Source organism: Halichoerus grypus, chromosome 4, assembly GCF_964656455.1.
Source record: "Halichoerus grypus chromosome 4, mHalGry1.hap1.1, whole genome shotgun sequence".
Lineage (NCBI taxonomy): Eukaryota > Metazoa > Chordata > Mammalia > Carnivora > Phocidae > Halichoerus > Halichoerus grypus.
Window position 1 is genome coordinate 78424885 of NC_135715.1, and position 18764 is coordinate 78443648.

Genomic DNA, 18764 nt, shown 5'->3' on the forward strand with positions numbered 1-18764 from the left:
GAAGTGAACTTGTGAATTTTTAGTACTTCAGTGAAAGAAAACATTAAAACTCATTTATAAACTTGAGACCTCATTGAATTTCTTCTGTTTGTTTTACATATTTAAATTTTCTTTTTGAAATTTATCAACGCTAAAAAATAGTGAACACATCATGTATTCATTTTCCACTTGCCTTTTGTTAATATGGTGTTAGGCATAGAAGTAAACGTTGATTCATTAATCCAGCTAAGATTTACTGAGCATCTACTATATTGCTTTAATGATGCTTTAGTTATAGCTTTCTTTTTTTAACTGTTATCTTATGATTTTAATTTGATGGGATGTAGATAATAAGAAGTGGAACCAAAAAAGCCAAAATAGATATTTTTTATGATAATGATAAAAATACTGTTGTCGTTTTACTTTCTCAAATCATAAACTGCTGCGTATACATAATCTTTACACGCATTATCTAATTGGAACCTTTGGACAGTCATATGAATTAGACAGGGCAGAAGGTGTTCACCCCTTTTATAGATGAGAAAACTGAAGCAAAGATAGATGAAGCGATTTGCTCAAGTTACTTTAAGTGGTAAATCTTAGACTGTTAAAACCCAGATTTTCTAACTCCTTTGTCAAAACAGTAAGATCCTCGTACTAGACTCTTGAAAGAGTCCTGTAGAGTATTTTAATTTAGAATTTATTTTGGACGTAGTTTTTTAAAAATTTTATTATTTGATTTCTAACTTGTTGAAAACAAAAATGATCAATTTAGGACTATTTGTTAGTGCTAATCAAATTGCCAGCAGCAATGAGTGATAGACACCAACAAAGGATGGTGGAGAAAAACTGGAGCAGGGCGCCTGGGTGGCTCAGATGGTTAAGCGTCTGCCTTCGGCTCAGGTCATGATCTCAGGGTCCTGGGATCGAGTCCCGCATCGGGCTCCCTGCTCCTTGGGAGCCTGCTTCTCCCTCTGCCTCTCTCTCTCTCTCTGTCTGTCATGAATAAATAAATAAAATCTTTAAAAAAAAGAAAAAAGAAAAACTGGAGCAAACATAAATCAAAAAGCATTGGGCCTGGCGTCACTTTGGCAAAGGATGTAAAGCCTCATACGTTTTAGTAGATTCCAAGTATTCTCTCTATTACAACATCATAAAATAATTCCCTTGGAATAATTCATTTGGAAAAATTTATGTGAAGGAAGTTGCATTGAAAATGTTTGCTGGCTGCATTTGGAAAATTAACAGATATTAACTTAATTCTCTATGCTCTTGGACAAATGAGGCATTGTTATGTTAACCTCTTACACTTCTAAGATTTGTACTAATGGTATTTTATACTGGTCTAATCACTGCTAACTTTATTAGACTTACTAGTCTTATAGTATACTAATCAGTTAACTTTGATCTGATTTCATTGACATTCACCACTCTAAATTATTTACAACAGCTTTTGTTTCTGACCTTCTTAAGTATCAGAGTCCCTGTCTCTGGTACAGAAATAATATCTAGCCCTGACTGTGACAAAGGGCAGAGAGGCAGCACTTGAAGGTACTGATCATTATAGAGGTAGTTAAGAGGTAATACACTTGGGATGACCATTGAGACCTGAAAGTCTGAAACAGGCAGACAGGAACCTTCTACAGGGGTAAGAAAAACAAAACTTGTGATCTCTCAGAGGCAGATTTGATGCTTTTTTCTGCTCCCTTTCCTCTTTCTTTGTCCTGAGAAGGAGTTGTCCTCTTTTTCCCATAGGATTTCACTTTTGGCTTGCTTCCCTAGTTATTTCATTACAATGCACTGCACCTGCTATGAAGGTAACTTGATTTTAATGAGATTTAGTTGATAACCAAATACTGAAAATGAGTAAACATATTAGGAAATGAGTCCTGGACGCAATGTGATATGTGATCTGTGAATAGGGAGAAATACTGTGTTGAATATGTGTAGAAGTGCTTTGCTCTCTTGCTCCACAATCAATGCTTAATTATTCATCATTCTTGAGGAATTTCTATTAATTTGGCATCTTTGAACCCTAGTGGTATGGTATATCAAATGTTTATAATGTTAATCTCAAATCCTTGCAGGGCTTTCAAATTAAGGAGCAATTAAACTGATATCTTTTAATGATGAGACTATCTTACTGAATTGTAGTTCTTTGAAAGCTGGTAGTTTTAGGTAGGTTAACACCAGAATATTTGGTTTCTGATAATACTTGTAACCATGCTGCATAATATATTTTTATGTATTTCTTAAGTCTTTTAGCAGTAATTTGAAAAGAACTTACTTGCTTTAAAAAGTTCGTCTTTTTATTTCATAAGTATAAAGTGGAAAAAAGAATATAAAATACATACAGGTGATAGTAATGATATATAAATGATGTATTAAAATTAGAAAACTGTGAACAGATGTTCAGAGTAATAACCTCTGTATGGTAGGATTGTGGGCAGTTTTCTTTGTGCTTTTCTGTACTTTCTAGTATTTCTAAGGTTAAGAGATATTATTTTTATAGGACAAAGGTAAGAACAAAATATTCTTATGTTTGGAGAACTGAGTATATCATAAGACTCTGTTTTGTTCTTAATTATCATGTGTTAAGAATGTACTTTCCTTTATGGGTGAATTTTACTTAAATAACGTGAAAGTTTGCTGTTTTGGAGAGGTAATCTTTATTGCTGCTCATGAAACCATCCCATCCCCCTAAGGGCTCTTTGTTTGTCTGATGAGGTTTGTAGTTAAAGGAGACTTATTTTTAAAAGTTCTTTTTGGGGAGCCTGGGTGGCTCCGTTAAGCGTCTGACTCTTGATCTCAGCTCAGGTCTTGGTCTCAGGGTCGTGAGTTCAGACTCCTCATTGGCCTCCACACTGGGCCTGGCGCCTACTTAAAAAAAAATGATAGAAATCCTTCCTTTTTCTAAGCAGCATTAACCTCAGAAAGTCCTGATTTTTCATTGTTCTTTCCCTTCTCCTTCACTCATTTTTTCATATCTTGACTTCAAACACATGCATGTACTCTTAGGAAATGTTTATTTCACATAAAAATAAAGCTTCATTGTGAGTACAGGTTGTTTCATTAATTAGAGTTGTGTGTTATTGAAAATTTGAATGTGGTCATAGTTTTAAAATAGGCCATTTTATGGTGAATAGAGGTTGACATTAGTAGTTTGTGGGAATTTGTAAATTATTTGTGTAAATTTTTATAGTTAATTATTTGTGAGAATGATAAATTTGTGTTTAATGAGAGCTTCTGGGTTCATAATGTTCTATTCACTGAAGTCTTATTTAGAAAGGATGAGAGAAAAACCAAGGTTAAAAGACATAAAATATGGGATGCTATAAAATGTTTCCAGAATCAGAGGATCTTGTAATACATTATGTTAGATCTCTCTGTGCTGACTTTTTGCTTTGAATTTTATTAATTTGGATTTGATACCTACTTTCCCCACTAAAGCCTAGGTATATTTAAAAACTATGTTCATAGTTGGTCCCAGTGTTATTTAAATGTATCTGTGAAGTTTTGATTGTTGGCGCTTTGATCGTTAATCACCATTTCAAAAGAAAGCTATTTTTTAAAATATAATTTTCTTAACTAAAAAAAAAAAAGATGAAGGGATTGTACTAGTGAGTTTCTAAGATTCTGTTAATGTGTAAAATGAATTGAGTATACAACAGACTGTTTTCTCTATAAGAGGCTCTTTAGTGCTTGGTTTCTCAGACCAGGTTTCTTCCTCCATGTGCCTGGGGCCATGCAAAGGCAGTTAAACTTGTACAATTCTCTTGATGATTTGGGGACATTTTTGTATTAAAAGAAATGTATATTTTAATGTAAAATTACAAGAGTGAGTGCGTGTGTGTGTGTGTGTGTGAGTTTCTGTGTTTCTGTGTGTGTGTTTAAACTAAACCAGGAATATTAAGAGTACTTTTACTATTGTTGAAGGCAGCTTGGCCTATACCCCCAGATTCCTGAAGGAATTTGCATGTATTCTCTATTGTTAGGGCTTCCTGGTGTGGCAGAGTCTAAGAAAATGCTTGAATGTATGGGCTGGTGTGTCATCCATAAATATTAATTATACAGCCATGCTTATTTTAATTGAGATTAAGAGGCAAATACGAATTTAATTCTTTTTTTTTTTTTACAGTTTTTAGAGGAAAGATTTCAGACATATGCAATAATAGACATATAGTATACTGGTCATCTAGTAACCATCATTCAGCTTCAGCAAATATCAACTCATGCCATTCTTTAGGAATTTAATTTTATGTATATTTGCTCATATTTGCCAAGATAAGCATCTGTAAGGTCAAGGTACTGACATCAGAAGCATTTCTGAACAAAGATGTTGCAGTTGGTGGGTGGGTATGACTGTGTTCAGCTGTTGTATAAGCTTGCATAAATAGTATCATCTTGACTTTAATCTTTCGGTTGTTCAGAGGTAGTGTGCATATTTCTGTTTAACCCCTGGAAACTTGCCAAAATAATTTGTATCCTCTCCATCCTTGGCACCTTGACTCTAAATAGTCTATGAGTAATAGCAGTAAGTTGATGTTAGGAGCCTGTTGGATAGAGCCATTAAGAAGGAAAATCTTCATTTTCAATTTAAAAAACTTGAGAATTACCTCGTTAATATTTTGGGTGCTATATAATCTGTTTCACTTTTCATCTGCTTTCAAGATACACTTTATAAACATGAGAACATAGAGACAGACAGACCTGAATTCAGATCTCAGCTGGCCTGAATTACTTACCCTCTCCAAATCTCACTTGTTCAAATGTAAAATGGGGATATGGATTGTTGTGTGAAGTAAATGAAATAATACATTCAACACTGGTTATCTTGAAATGTTGTTTGCACTCAATGATTGAATAGATGTATGTCCTGAGTTCAAGTCAGTTGGATTTGTGTAGCTGAAATTGAGGAAGTACTATTTGTAATTACTAGGCTACTTAGAAAGGGGAGCTAATCTTTACTTTGTCATACCTAGTTTTCTGACTGGTAGGTATAAGATCTAAAGATATAATGGAAGATCTAAAGATAGAAAATGTTCTTTGAACAAATACTGTATTGAAACAAAGCATTAGAAAAAACATGCCTTACAGTTGTTTCTTATCAAATAATTACAGCAAACCCTGGCCTGTTCTATTCTAACTGCACTATTGAGTGAATTCTCAAGTTCAAGTAAAACTAGCAACATTGGACTCAGTATGGAATTCCATGGTAACTGTAAAAGAGTTTTTCAGGTATTGGTTTTTTTATGTTTTATTAGATTGTTTACTTTTTACACAATCTGTTCCTAATGGAGTGAGAACATTTATTTTATCTAGCTGAATGTGGCCTGTACTTGAAGATTGGTGTTGTGATTTCATAGCATTTAGTAAAGGATAAAAGATAGGATAGGATAAAGATTTGGTGAACATAGCTGACAGTTTTAGCTTTCTTGTTTAATTCTAGTCTTTAAACAAAAAGGAAATACCACTCCAAAGATCCTTAGATTATTTATTTTGTTCTTATTGCGTTTAGATGTAACTAATTCAATTGGTGGGACTTTGCTGGCCTTAAAATAGGCCTGGCAGAATGCCAACGAGGGCCATGTATTTAAAATGTTATTGCAGATGGTGTGGGCTCTTTGTCTCATATGTATTGTTTGGCTCTGAAGTAAAGTTATGTGAAGGCATTGGCTTAAATCCGAGGGCTCTGCACTAAAGCAACTGACCCCTCCAGCTCTGTAGTAGTTGTCAAAGACTCAGCTTCTTTACGGAGTAGCATTTATATTACAGTAGATGCATTCAAACTGGTGTCACTTGAAAGCATACTTGTGGTATAAATTATGAGCAGGCCTAAAAATGGAAAATGTTCTTAAAGAGGTAGTGTTTTTGCATTGAATATTTTAAGGTTTTTGTTTCGTTTTATGGTTCTTAAATGGGAATACATTTTGAATAAGCTTTTGATTGAAAAATATGTGTGATTTATTTATTATAGGAAGAAGACCTTCGTCAAATCTTCATGTTAACAGTTGAAGTTCTTCAGGAGTTCAGCAGGCGGGAGAACCTCAATGCTCAGATGTCTTCGGTATTTCAGCGTTACCTTGCACTCGCCAATCAAGTCTTGAGCTGGAACTTTCTTCCTCCAAATTATATCCTTTTAACAACCAAAGAGTTTATTTGTGGTAATTTTCATAGATGACTTAATTATGGCTAAAAGTACTTCATCTCTGCAGGTTTGTAAAGCATGTTGTTGAAAGAAAAGTCTTTTTAGAAATGGAATTTAATGTTTTTTTCATTTTATAATACACAATGCAATGGACTACTTACAGGATTTAAAATTTCATTTACAACCTTGTAGAAGAGAGTCAAACGGAAGCATTTAGTGGATAAGGGGGCTATTGCTAACTAAGAAGTAGCAGTGTTCCTTAGGAAGGAAAAGGAAGAAGGTGGGAAGCGAATTCAAGAAACTGAATCATTTCCTCCATGTGACATGTGATTACATTGGATTTTTTGGCTGACTCTCCTTAAGACTAATTTGGCATTCTCTAATTTGACCTTTATGGATGCAGATATTGTTCAAGTGTAGATAGTAAGGTAGTAGTATGTTTATTCTTTGAAGACCTTTTTTAATATAAAAATATAAAACTTTTATTTCTAGCTAATTAGCTCATACAAAATAAGTTTAAATGGGTTATATTGTAGGTTCGTATGTCTGCTTTTTAAAAATGAGTTATTAAAGTTGAAAAATTTGTATTTCTTAGTTTAAGGTTTATGATTTGCTTTCTAGAACATTTGCTGCCTATCGATAGATTGAAAGCAGTACTATCTAGTGTCTCTTCATCTTTATCATAGTTGAATCAGACAAATCTAGGTTCAATTCTTAGCTGATGTTAGGCAAATTACTTAACATCACTGAGTCTCAGTTTTTCCAAATATAAAATGGGGATATGGATTGTTGAGTGAATTAAATGTAGCAATACATTTAAAACACTCAGGAGTTAGCTACTATTTATTGAGCTTTTAATAGTTTACTTGAATAAAGAAGCTCATCAGCTGTCTGTGTTATGCTTTTTTCTTGACCTAATATATAGGAAATTTAATTTCACTTGTTGTACATGTCTTTAATCAGTATTTTCTTGGGGGCCTGGGTCTGGGGGGTTAAGGAATCTATTTAGGAGAAAAAGACAGATGACAAGCATATAGGAAATACATATTCAGTCATACCAGAGATTTAAGATGAGACTCATCTTTGCTACAACAGAGCCAAGAGTTGCTACGTTCACATACTAGAAATTACCTACTGTTTTTGGCTGGTAAAATTGTGGGATTTTAAAGGGGCTGAGTGGGGTTAGGTATAGCGTTTTCTTCTATTTTCAAGTTAATACACTCATGTAGTAGAAAACTGTGAAAAGCTGTACAGGGTATTGAGTCTCTGACTCAGTTGAGTTCTCCAGTTTTCTTTCCCCAAGGCAGTCATGGTGAGCTGCTGCTCTGTGGGGCAGAGCTTACAGGGATGTTAATCACTTTCTGCTTTTATCCTTGCTCACTGATCATCTTTCTACTCATTATTAATTTTATGTCTTCAGTATATTCTCTTTGGTTGTTAAAAGGCACATATTTTCTTAGGTTTGCTTTTTAAAAAATTTCTCCTTTGAGTGTTGCAATATAATTTTTGCTCCAGTTTTTGTTAGTAAAAAGAAAGATGTTGAAAAACTTTGAGACAGATTTAAAAAGTAGCAGGCCATATGGAGTTATCAAAACATTAATTACATATGTAGGGAAAATCAACAAAAGTTACACTGCATATATTGGAGCCAATTTTAAAGTCTGTGTTTTAGGGGGAAATGTAGTTGGCTGAAGAGTGACTGTTTTGTAAAGGCAAACAGTGCTGTGGGAGTTTGGAAACAAAGTTTGTCTAAAGATACACACACATAAAATATTTTCACAAAGTATTTAGATAAAGCTTTGGAAAACCTGTCATCTGCAGGCTACAGTGTTCCCAAAGGAAATAATTCCTTGTTTAAAGAAAAGTAGATCTTGATCTTGACCTTCATATATTCTACTTCATGACTTACAGATGTATTCATATCTGACCAAGATGTTTGCATAGTAGCCATTTGTTGGCCACCTGAACTCCAGTCCAGTACTCCTTCCTTTAAGTGGATTAGCTTTAAATGTAAGGGGAAAGAGCATGGCAATGGAATTAAACTAAGCTACACTTTTAGTGCTAATTAAGGAAGTCAGTTTCAAGGAACCCGATTCTGATATAATTTCTAGTTTTGGCAATTCCTTGGTGATCTCTGTAACCATTGGGAAGGGAATTGGATAATTATTTAGCTTAGTACCTTGAAGAGAGCCTACAGATCAAATTTAACTTAGTTAATATAAAGTGGTTGGCTTTTTAAAAAATGATTTATCTTTTAAGTTAGAAGAATAGCTAGTAGACCTTGTAGAATGTGTGTCTTGTATCAAATATATTGGATCATTTAGAATGGTATCGTGTTAAATGAGGCTGTGTTAAATTGCCAGTATTAGTCCCTATTCATAATTTTTTGTAATGTGCTTTCTATTTTGCATCTTTTTATTTTGATGTAATTCTAAACATACAGAGATACTACAAGAGTAATTCAAAGAATTGGGCGGATGTCCTAATACCAAGATTCATCAGTTGAAAACATTTTGTCCCTTTCTTTTTCTTTTTCTTTCTTTCTGTCTCAACATACACATAATTTTCTGTTGTAAGGATATACCAGATTTCTAGTTATTCATGGATCAGTTGATTGACATTTGGGTTGTTTCAGCTTTTTGGTTATTATGAATAATGCTGCTGCTATGAACATTCATTATAAGTTCATGTTTGGACTTACATTTTCATTTCTCTGGGATATACCTAGGAGTAGAATTGCTGGATCATGTGGAAACTCTGTGTTTAATCTTTTGAGGAGTTGCCAACCTGTTTTCTAAAGTAGCTGTACCATTTTACATTCCCACCAACATTATATGAGGTTTCCAATTTCTCCACATCCTGGCCAACACTTGTTATTTGTCTGTTTATAGCCATCCTAGTTCATTTGAAGTGGTATCTCATTGTGATTTTGATTTGCATTACCCTGATGGTTAATGTATTAAACATCTTTTTATGTGGTTGTGGGCCATTTATGTATCTTCTTTGGAAAAATGCCTGGTGAGATCCATTGTCTATTTTTTAATTGGTGTGTCTGTTTAAAATTGAGTTGTAATAGTTCTTTATATATTCTGGATACAGGTCCCTTAACAGATACATGATTTTCAGATATTTCCTCCATTTCTCTGAGTCATATTTTACTTTTTTATGATGTCCTTTGAAACAGAAAATTTGAATTTTGATGATGTCCAATTATTTTTTCTTTTGTTGTCGTATCTCAGAAATCATTGCCTGATCCAAGGTCATGAAGATTTATGCCTGTGTCTTCTTCTAAGACTGGCTTCTTAAATGTAGACTCTTCATATGAAGACTTTGATCTGTTTTGAATTAAGTTGGATGTATGATGTGAGATGGTGATCAGGCTTAATTCTTTGGCATGTGGATTTCCAGTTATCCCAACAGATAATTGACTATTGATTAGAAAGATAGAAGAGGCTGGGGGAGTAGGAAGTACCTGAGATATGTCATGGTGGTGAATGATTGCTCTATTTGTTAATATGTAACTTAATTGCCCTAACGTCAGTTTTTAATTTAGAATACAAAAGGATTGATAGGAGAAATCATTCATATAAATCAGTGATAAGGTTAAATATGCATGCTGAGCCTCCAAATTTGTATTTACATAGATAGTTGTTGATAAAGGATATGATTGTAGACCAAAATATACATTAGATTGCCTGGAAGGAAATTTTGTATCGTTGGCTGCTGAAGCTTTTGGAAATTTCTTACAGAGAAGTATGTAAATTATGATATAAAAATGTTATCGAGAAAGCCAGTTGAAGCTAACTCAGCAGTGGAGCTAGGATGTGCAGAGAGGTATTAATGAAAAGAATACATGAATATTTAGATATTTATTAATATTTAAGAGTATATAATAATTTGTTTTACAGTGATTTTAGGTCAAGATTAATGTACATACATAGAGTTTCACTGAAGACATCATAACTCTACAGCAGTGGTTCTCAGTTGGGGTGATTTTGCACACTTGAGACATTTGACAATGTCTGGAGACGTATTTGGTTATCACTTCTCGGGGAGTGTTACTGGCAACTGGTGGGTAGAGGCCAGGGTTACTGCTAGACATCTACAATGCACAGGACAGCTCCTACAAGAAGCAGTTATTGTGCCCAAAATGTCAGTGATCCACACAAAAACTTTTATGTGAATGTACTTAACGGTATAATAGGCAAAAAGTGGAAATGACCCAAGTAGCCATCAACTGATAAATGGATACATGTGGTTTACCCACATTATAGACTATTATTTATCAATAAAAAGGAATGCTGATACTGATACATGCAACAACATGGATACACCTTGGAAACATCATACATCCTAAGTGAAAGAAGTCATTCACAGAAGACCACATGTACGATTCCAGATTAGTGGTTACCTAGGGCTGGGACGGTTGGAAGGAAACAGGAGGTGATGGCTTAGGTGCATGGGGCTTTTTGGATGATGAAAATGTTCTAAAATTATATCATGGTGATGGTTGCATAACTCTGACTATACTAAAAACCATTGAATTGTACCATCAATGAGTAAATTGTGTAGTATGTGAAGTAAGTCTCAAGGCTTTAAAAATATCAGTCATGCCAAGGGTTAGAAATTGTGCAGTAAAGGTCAACTGCCTACTGTCGTAGAATGTTAATAGAGGGAAATTAAGGGTAAAGATAAAGTTTTGGGAGATACTCCTTTTATGGAGCCATTGAAGTAAAGGGAGTGAGAAAGATCATTCAAAGAGAAGCAGAGAAGGTCAATGGTAGAATCTTTGGGTACAGCAATAGTAAGAACCAGGAAAAAGCAAAAGAGATTGAGCAGGGCAGTTCAGACAAGCAGAGGGAATAACCAGGCAAGGGAGTCTGGGAAGCAAAGATAGATTTGTGTTTCAAAAAATAAAGGTAGTAGACATGCTGTGTTACTGATAAGGAAGATGTAGATTGGGTATCAGGGCACAGATAGTCATGTGGAGATCTGTTTATTTGAGTACCAGGTGGGCGGGTATTGCACAAAAGCCATTTCAGTGATTGAGTAGTGATTGGTAATTGAAGTAGAAAGTGTCGGTATTTTGAGGACCATGAACTGTGAGAAATGGAGTGGTAGTTTGAGACAATTGAAGGTTTGGTTTAGTTTTGCACTTTATGCTTTGGAGAGATGAACCTGTTTATTACCCAAGGGGAAGAAATCAGAATTGAGGCAAGAAAATAAGATGTTGTAGTGCTAGATAGCCAATGGTATGGATGTTCAGATAGTCCAGGATGCAGTTGAGGTAGTGAGGAAGATAGTAAGCTTTAGGATGTATGGCATGCCTACCATCATGATCCAAGATTCTTAGCTATTAAATGCTGGTTTGATCAACTTTGCCCAGGTTTGTTCAAAAGTAGACGAGCAAAGTGGTAGAAATCAGCATCTGATGGAATTTTCAAGTGTGTGTATGAAAAAATGTGTAAAGCCATTGTGAAGTTTCTTTTTCAGTCCTTTTTTTTTTTTTTTTAGTTTTTCCTCAAACTGTTCTCTGTTTATACCTGATATTGTACACTTTAAAAGAAAGGTCAGTCTATTAAGTCATTAATCAGTATATGAAGTAGTTTATGTATTATCCTTCCGGGGATATTTCTGCTTTACAAGGAACGTATCCAGGAGAAACCAGCAAGAAGAATTTAACTTCAGGCCATTGGAAGGAAAGGTTATGTTGGGAGTAGTCCCTTCAGTCTTAAGTCATAATTGATTCTTCTGAATTATGTATTAACCTATACTGTAATATTTTGAAAAATATTTAGTAGTTGAACTTTTAAACTTGGTAGTTCTTGTATCTGTTTTCTTGCCTGTGATATCCCACTGTATTACTTACAGTTATTATCCCATTATACCTACTATAGTACATAGAACCATCATAGCCAGTAGGGCCTTTGGCTATAGGAGAAAGGTAACAAAACTGCTTTTCTGATGTCAACCTGCAGGTGGTTGGAGAGCAAACGGAAGGCCCACTGAGTTGTTTGCTCCTGTCTGAGCAAGGCTGTGCAGTTTTATTTTCTCTTTCTAAGCCCACGGATTTTTCACTTATTACTTTTTATGGTTTAAATCCATGCAGGAGCAGGGAGGAATGGATTGAGCATTAGAAAAAAGTCTCCCCAAGAGGAAACTTAACTTACATACTTTTTAACTCTCTGATCTTAACTGCTTAGTAATTTAAGGCCATAGGCAACTTAAAAGTTGAACCTTACATGCCAGGAGCTATGTCCTTTGGTGCCCCTTTGGCTCAGTAAGTTACATCATTTATGTAGGTGTCTGTTGGGCAGGTCTGACTTAATTACTTTAAATGCCATATTTCTCACTAGAAAATTATTTCCTTTCAAATTATTTATTTATAAAGAAATATATCCATTGAGTTCTAAATTCCATGAACTGTCTAGGTTATCAGTTCAATAAATTCTTAATGAATGCCACTACTTACAAGGTAGTCCTGGGCTGTACTCTGAAGCATAGAGTTTAAGATTATATTATTTGCAAAATGATGTTGATGGGAAGATGGTAAAAGAGCTGCCCACTAAATACGTGTTTTTCCCATGTATTAAGTTTAAGTGAGTAGTGAATACTCAAGAAATTACAATTGTTTGGAGAGTTTTGGTTTTTTAATATCTAATGTGAATTCTTGAAGGCCATTCTATACATTTTAATTTTGATGGCAGGATTTTTTTGTTCATATCAGCATTAAGACCATGTGGGTTTAATCTTTTTACCGGTTAAAGAAACTTTGCTTTTGCCATGGGTAGAACTGTACTTCCTACCCTGGTCGGTTGTCTTTAGCAGATTTTGGTCATTATCTGGATTGGGGAAAAGTGTGTGAATCTGTTACCATTAATGCAAAATCATTGTTCTACTGACAGTAGGCTGGTAGCGTGATCTTGTGAGAGATCAGACAGTGATTAGTATTAACATTGTGGTCCCGCAGCTCAGTCTGAGTTGAATTTTTAAGTTCCTTGAAAGAGGGAATGATGCCTTTTCTCTGCCTTCATATCAACTTTGGTTGACTAGCCTCGCCCTACACTAGGGTGGGTAAGTAACCAACATATTGGAATGGAATACAAAAGAGGGCTTGATAGCCTGAAAGTTCTCTGACCTAACCACCAAAACATGTATCCACACCTAAATGTGTAGCATTGAACTGCATAAAAGTAATGGAAATGTAATCTAATTGGGGTAAACATCACCACACTGTAGTCTTTTGAATTTTTAATCTTAGGTCTTCTATTTTTTAATCCACTTAGGGTAGTAAATATTCCTCATTATACATCAGGTTTCCTTCACAAAGAAGAAAGAAGTGGGGAATTGTCCTATACGGAATACTTTAAGATTTTACTTACATTTGTAAGTCATCTAAAATATCTGCTTGGTACATTATATCTTTTCATTAAAACAACTGTGTTCTTAATTGACGATTCATGTTCAAAAACTTATGTTTAGCATTGATAAACAAAAGATACATGTTGACATAGCATCAATTTTGGATTAAGAAGTACTATGGTATTTTTTTTAAGGCATTGTGACATAATTCACAAACCATACAAGCCACACATTTATTTATTTATTTTTTTAGAGCGCACGTGAGTGCGGGGGTGGAGGGTAGGGGGGAGAGGGAGAGAGAGTCTCAAGCAGGGTCCATGCCCAGTGTGGAGCCTGACGCAGGCTCAGTCTCACAACCCTGAGATCATGACCTGAGCCGAGATCAAGAGTCAGATACTTAACTGACTGAGCCACCCTGGTGCCCCACAAGTCACACATTTAAAATGTACAATTAAATTTTTTCTTTAAAGTTTACTCAAGAGTTGTACAACCATCACCACCATTGATTTTAGGGAATATTTATCATCCCAAAAAGAAACCCCATACCCTTTAACATTCCCACCCCCACTCCCCCCCCCCACCTCCACCCCCTTTCAGTGGCAACTACTAATCCACTTTCTATCTCTATAGATTTTTCTATTCTGGATGTTTTATTTAAGTGGAATCATACAATATGTGGGGTTTTTTTGGTCATTTTTATGTGGCATGTTTTTGAGGCTTATTCAGGTTGTAGCATGTATCGGCATTCCATCCCTTTTTGTTGCCAAGTAATATTCCACTGTGTGGATAATACCATGTTTTATTTCTCAGTTCATCTGCTGATCAGTTGTTGGTCATTTGAGTTCTTTCCATTTTTTATTTATTTATTTTTTAAGATTTTATTTATTCATTTGAGAGAGAGAGACAGCATGACAGAAAGAGCACGAGCGGGGGATGGAGGCAGAGGGAGAGGGAGAAGCAGACTCCCCGGGAGCCAGACATGGGGCTTAATCCCAGGACCCCAGGATCATGACCCAAGCCAAAGGTAGACGCTTACCCGACTGAGCCACCCAGTCACGCCAGTTCTTTCCATTTTTTAAAAACAATTTTCAATATAGAATAATGCTGCTATGAACATCTTTATACAAGTTTTTCCATACTTGTGGATGTATGTTCCCATTTCTCTTGGGTGTACCTGTAGGAGTGGGTTGCTGGGTCATATGGTAACTATATATTTAACATTTTGAGAAACTGTCAGACTGTTTTCCACAGTACCTGCACTATTTTGCATTAACATTGTAATGTACAGGTATTCCATTTTGTTTGCATCCTCACCAACACTTACCTGTTTGTTTGTTTGTTTGTTTGTTTGTTTATAACCACCCTGTTTCATACAAAGTGGTATCTCATTGTGCCTTAGATTTGCCTTCCCTAATGGTAAATGCTGTTGAGCATCATTTCATGTGGTTATTGACCATTTTTGTATCTTCTTTAGAGAAATGACTGTTGAGGTCCTTTGTCCATTTTTATTTATTTATTTATCATTTATTATTTTTTATTTTTTATTTTTAAAGATTTTATTTATGTGAGAGAGAGAGAGCACAAGCAGGGTCGGGGAGAAGGGCAGAGGGAAAGGGAGAAGCAGACTCCCACTGAGCAGGAAGCCCGACACGGGGCTTGTCCCAGGACCCGGACGGAGATCATGACCTGAGCCAAGGGCAGAGGCTTAATTGACTTAGCTACCCAGGCGCCCCTCCCTTGTCCATTTTTAAATTGAGTTATTTAGTTAGTTAAAGAATCTAGATTCTTTTTTTTTTTAATTTTTGAATTGTAAGAGTCGTGTATATATTATAAATACATAAAACAAATCCCTTGGCAGATGTATGATTTTCAAATATTTTCTACCATTCTGTGAATTGACTTTTTACTTTATTGATAATGGCCTATGAAACAGAAATTTTTAATTTTTTTCTTTTTTTTTTTTTTTTTAAAGATTTTATTTATTTATTTGACAGAGACAGAGACAGAGACAGCGAGAGCAGGAACACAAGCAGCGGGAGTGGGAGAGGGAGAAGCAGGCTTCCCGCTGAGCAGGGAGCCCGATGTGGGACTCGATCCCAGGACCCTGGGATCATGACCTGAGCCGAAGGCAGACGCTTAACGACTGAGCCACCTAGGCACCCTTTAATTTTTTTCTTTTGTTGTTTGTGCTTCTGATATAAGATGGCTTTGCAAAACCCAAGGTCAGAAAGGTTTTTTTAGAAATAGACTTTTTTAGAGCAATTTTAGATTCATAGTAATATTGAGCAGAAGGTACAGAAATTTCCTATATCCTCCCTTCCCCCACACGTGCACAGTCTCCCATTATCAATATCCGCCCCCAGAGTTGTGCATTTGTTATCATTGATGAACCTTCAAGTGACACATCATTGTCACTCAAAGTCCATGGTTTAAATTAGAATTCACTTTTGGTGTTCTGTGGGTTTTGACAAATGTATAATGACATGTATCCACCATCACAGTACCATACTGAGTAGTTTCACTGCCCTAAAAATCCTCTTTGTTCCACCTATTCATCCCTGCCTCTCCCCAAACCCTTGTCAGCCACTGATCATTTACTGTCTCAGTAGTTTCTCCTTTTCCAGAATGTCATGTAATTGGAATAATATAGTATGTGGCCTTTTCAGATTGACTTTCACTTAGTAATATGCACTGAAGATTCCATATCTCTTCATTGCTTGATAGCTTATTTCTTTATTATCACTGAATAATAGTCTGTTGTCTGGATGACAGTTTACTTATCTATTCATCTATCAGAGGACATCTTGGTTGCTTCTAAGTTTTGTCAGTTATGACTATACAGCTGTGTGCAGGTTTTTGTGTTGACACAAATATTTAACTCCTTTAGGTAAATACCCAGGAACATAATTGATGGATCATATGTAAGAGTAGGTTTAGTTTTTTAAGAAACTGCCAAACTGTTCTCCAAAGTGGCTGCAGCATTTTGCGCTCCCACTGGCAGTGAGTGTTCTTTCAGCTCCACATCCTTGGTAGCATTAGGTGTTGTCAATGTTCAGATTTTGGCCAATCTGGTAGGTGTGTAGTGGTATCTTATTGTTGTTTTAATTTGCATTTCCCTGATGACATATGATGTGGAGCATCTTTTCATGTGCTTATTGCCATCTGTATTATCTTTAGTGAGGTGTCTGTTAAGGTCTTTGGCCCATTTTTTAACCGGGTTGTTTGTTTTCTTATTGTGGAACTTTAATAAGGGTTCTTTGTGTATTTTGTGTAATAGTCTTTTTCCAGAAATATCTTTTGCAAATATATTCTACTAGTGTTTGGCTTATTCTGTTAATATTGTCCTTCACAGAGCAGAACTTTTTAATTTTAATGAAATTCAGCTTATTGGTTCTTTCCATCATGGAGCATGACTTTGGTATTATATCTAAAAAGTCATTGTCAAATCTGTGGTCATCTAGATTTTCTTCTATATTCTAGGAATTTTAGTTTTGTGTTTTACATTTAGGTCTGTGACCATTTTGAGTTAATTTTTGTGAAGGGTGTAAAGTCTGTGTCTAGATTCTTTTTTTTTTTTTTTTGCTTTGGATGTCATTTGTTCAGGCACTATTTGTTGAAAAGACTGTCTTTACTCTGTTGTATTACCTTTGCTCCTTTATCAAAGATTATTGGACTTCATTTATGTAGATCTGTTTCTGGTCTCTTTATTCTGTTCCTTTGATCTAGTTTGTCCATTGTTTTCTCCAGTACCCACTGTCTTGATTATTGTAGCTTCATAGTAAGTTAGATAGTGTCAGGACTGCGACTTTGTTCTTTTTCTTAAGGCCACAAAAATTTAATCTTATATTTTATTCTAAGAGTTTTACGGTTTTTAGCCCATACAGTTAGGTTGGTCATATATTAGGTCTATCATCATTTTAAGTTAGTTTTTGTATATGGTATAAGGTGGAGATCCAACTTCATTTTTTTGCATGTTGAATATCCTGTTGTTTCTGCACCATTTGTTGAAAAAGATATTTTCCAATTGAATTGTCTTGTCCCTGCCACCCCCCACTCTGTGTAAAATTACCCAACTGTAAATGTGACAGTGTATTTCTGGCTTCTCAATTCTATTCCATTGGTCTTTATGTCTGTTACTATGCCAGTGCCACACTGTCTTGATTATTATAGCTTTGTAGTAAGTTTTGAAATCAGGAAGTGTGTGTCCTCCAACTTTGTTCTTTTTCTTTTTTTTTTTTTTGAAGATTATTTTGTCTTCTCTCTGTCCCTTACATTTCCATATGAAATTTAGAATTAGCTTATCAATTTCTGCAGAAAAGGCAGCTGGGATTTTGATAGATGTTGTATTGAATCAGTAGATCAGTTTGGGGAGTATTGCCATGTTAACAGTGTTAAATTTTCTGATCCATGAACATGGGATATCCTTCAAAAAATCTTTAATTCCTTCCAACAATGTTTTATAATTTTCAGAGTAGAAGTTTTGGAATTCTTTTGTTAAATTTATTCCTGATGTTTTATTCTTTTTAATTCAATTGTAAATGGAGTTGATTTTAAAATTATTTTCATATTCATTGCTAGTGTATAGAAATACGTTTTTAATGTTAATCTTGTACCATGTAATGTTGCTGAATTTACCATGTACCATGTAATGTTGCTGAATTTACTGGCTCAAATAGTATTTTTAGTGGATTAAAAAAAATTTTTATATACATGGTGTCATCTGCAAACCATTATCTTTATTAAGGACTTATTATATGTAGGTTTTATATGTGTAAAAGGTAATTTATGTAAGTATCCTCCACCTCAGGCCTGGGTGGAGCAATGTATATAGCTCCTGGGATTTGGTAGATGTTAGAATCACCCCTTGGCCCAGTGAGCTAATTACTTACTGAATGTACCCCAGTCTCACTTTGTTGATGGAGACTGAGGCGAAATCTACCTGCTTTCATTCTGTTTCAGATCATTGCTGTCCAAAGAAAGTGTCCCTGGTCCCATGATCCTCTGTCATATCATCATCCCAGTTTACAAATGGCCTCTACGATCCTGGATGGTCTGATCTCTGTCTCCTTCTCAAAACTTTTCTGTGCTATTTTATTAGAGCTGCTCTCACAAGCTGTTTCCTTCTGCCTTGGCATCTCTTCACATGGACTTTCTCTGCCTGGATACCTTCTCACAGTCTAGCATGTAGTAATAGATGCTTAACAAATATATATTATTTAATTAGTGGGGTAAGGTGATTTGATTCCAAAGTATTATTTTAGTTCTTGGCTGTTTG

At 35.2% G+C, this 18764-nt stretch overlaps 1 protein-coding gene across 4 annotated transcripts in view; it reads left to right on the plus strand.

Moving 5' to 3' along the window:
* Positions 1–18764, plus strand: part of XPO4 (exportin 4) — a 116954-nt gene that overhangs the window by 45288 nt on the left and 52902 nt on the right. For 3 of the 4 annotated variants that reach the window (XM_078070588.1, XM_036106629.2, XM_078070589.1), the window contains 2 exons: positions 5101–5217; positions 5957–6110. The exons of the other annotated variant lie outside the window; for it this stretch is intronic. In XM_078070588.1, coding sequence (XP_077926714.1) covers positions 5101–5217; positions 5957–6110 — 271 coding nt within the window. The remainder of the gene's footprint in view (positions 1–5100; positions 5218–5956; positions 6111–18764) is intronic. 4 annotated transcript variants of the gene reach the window in all.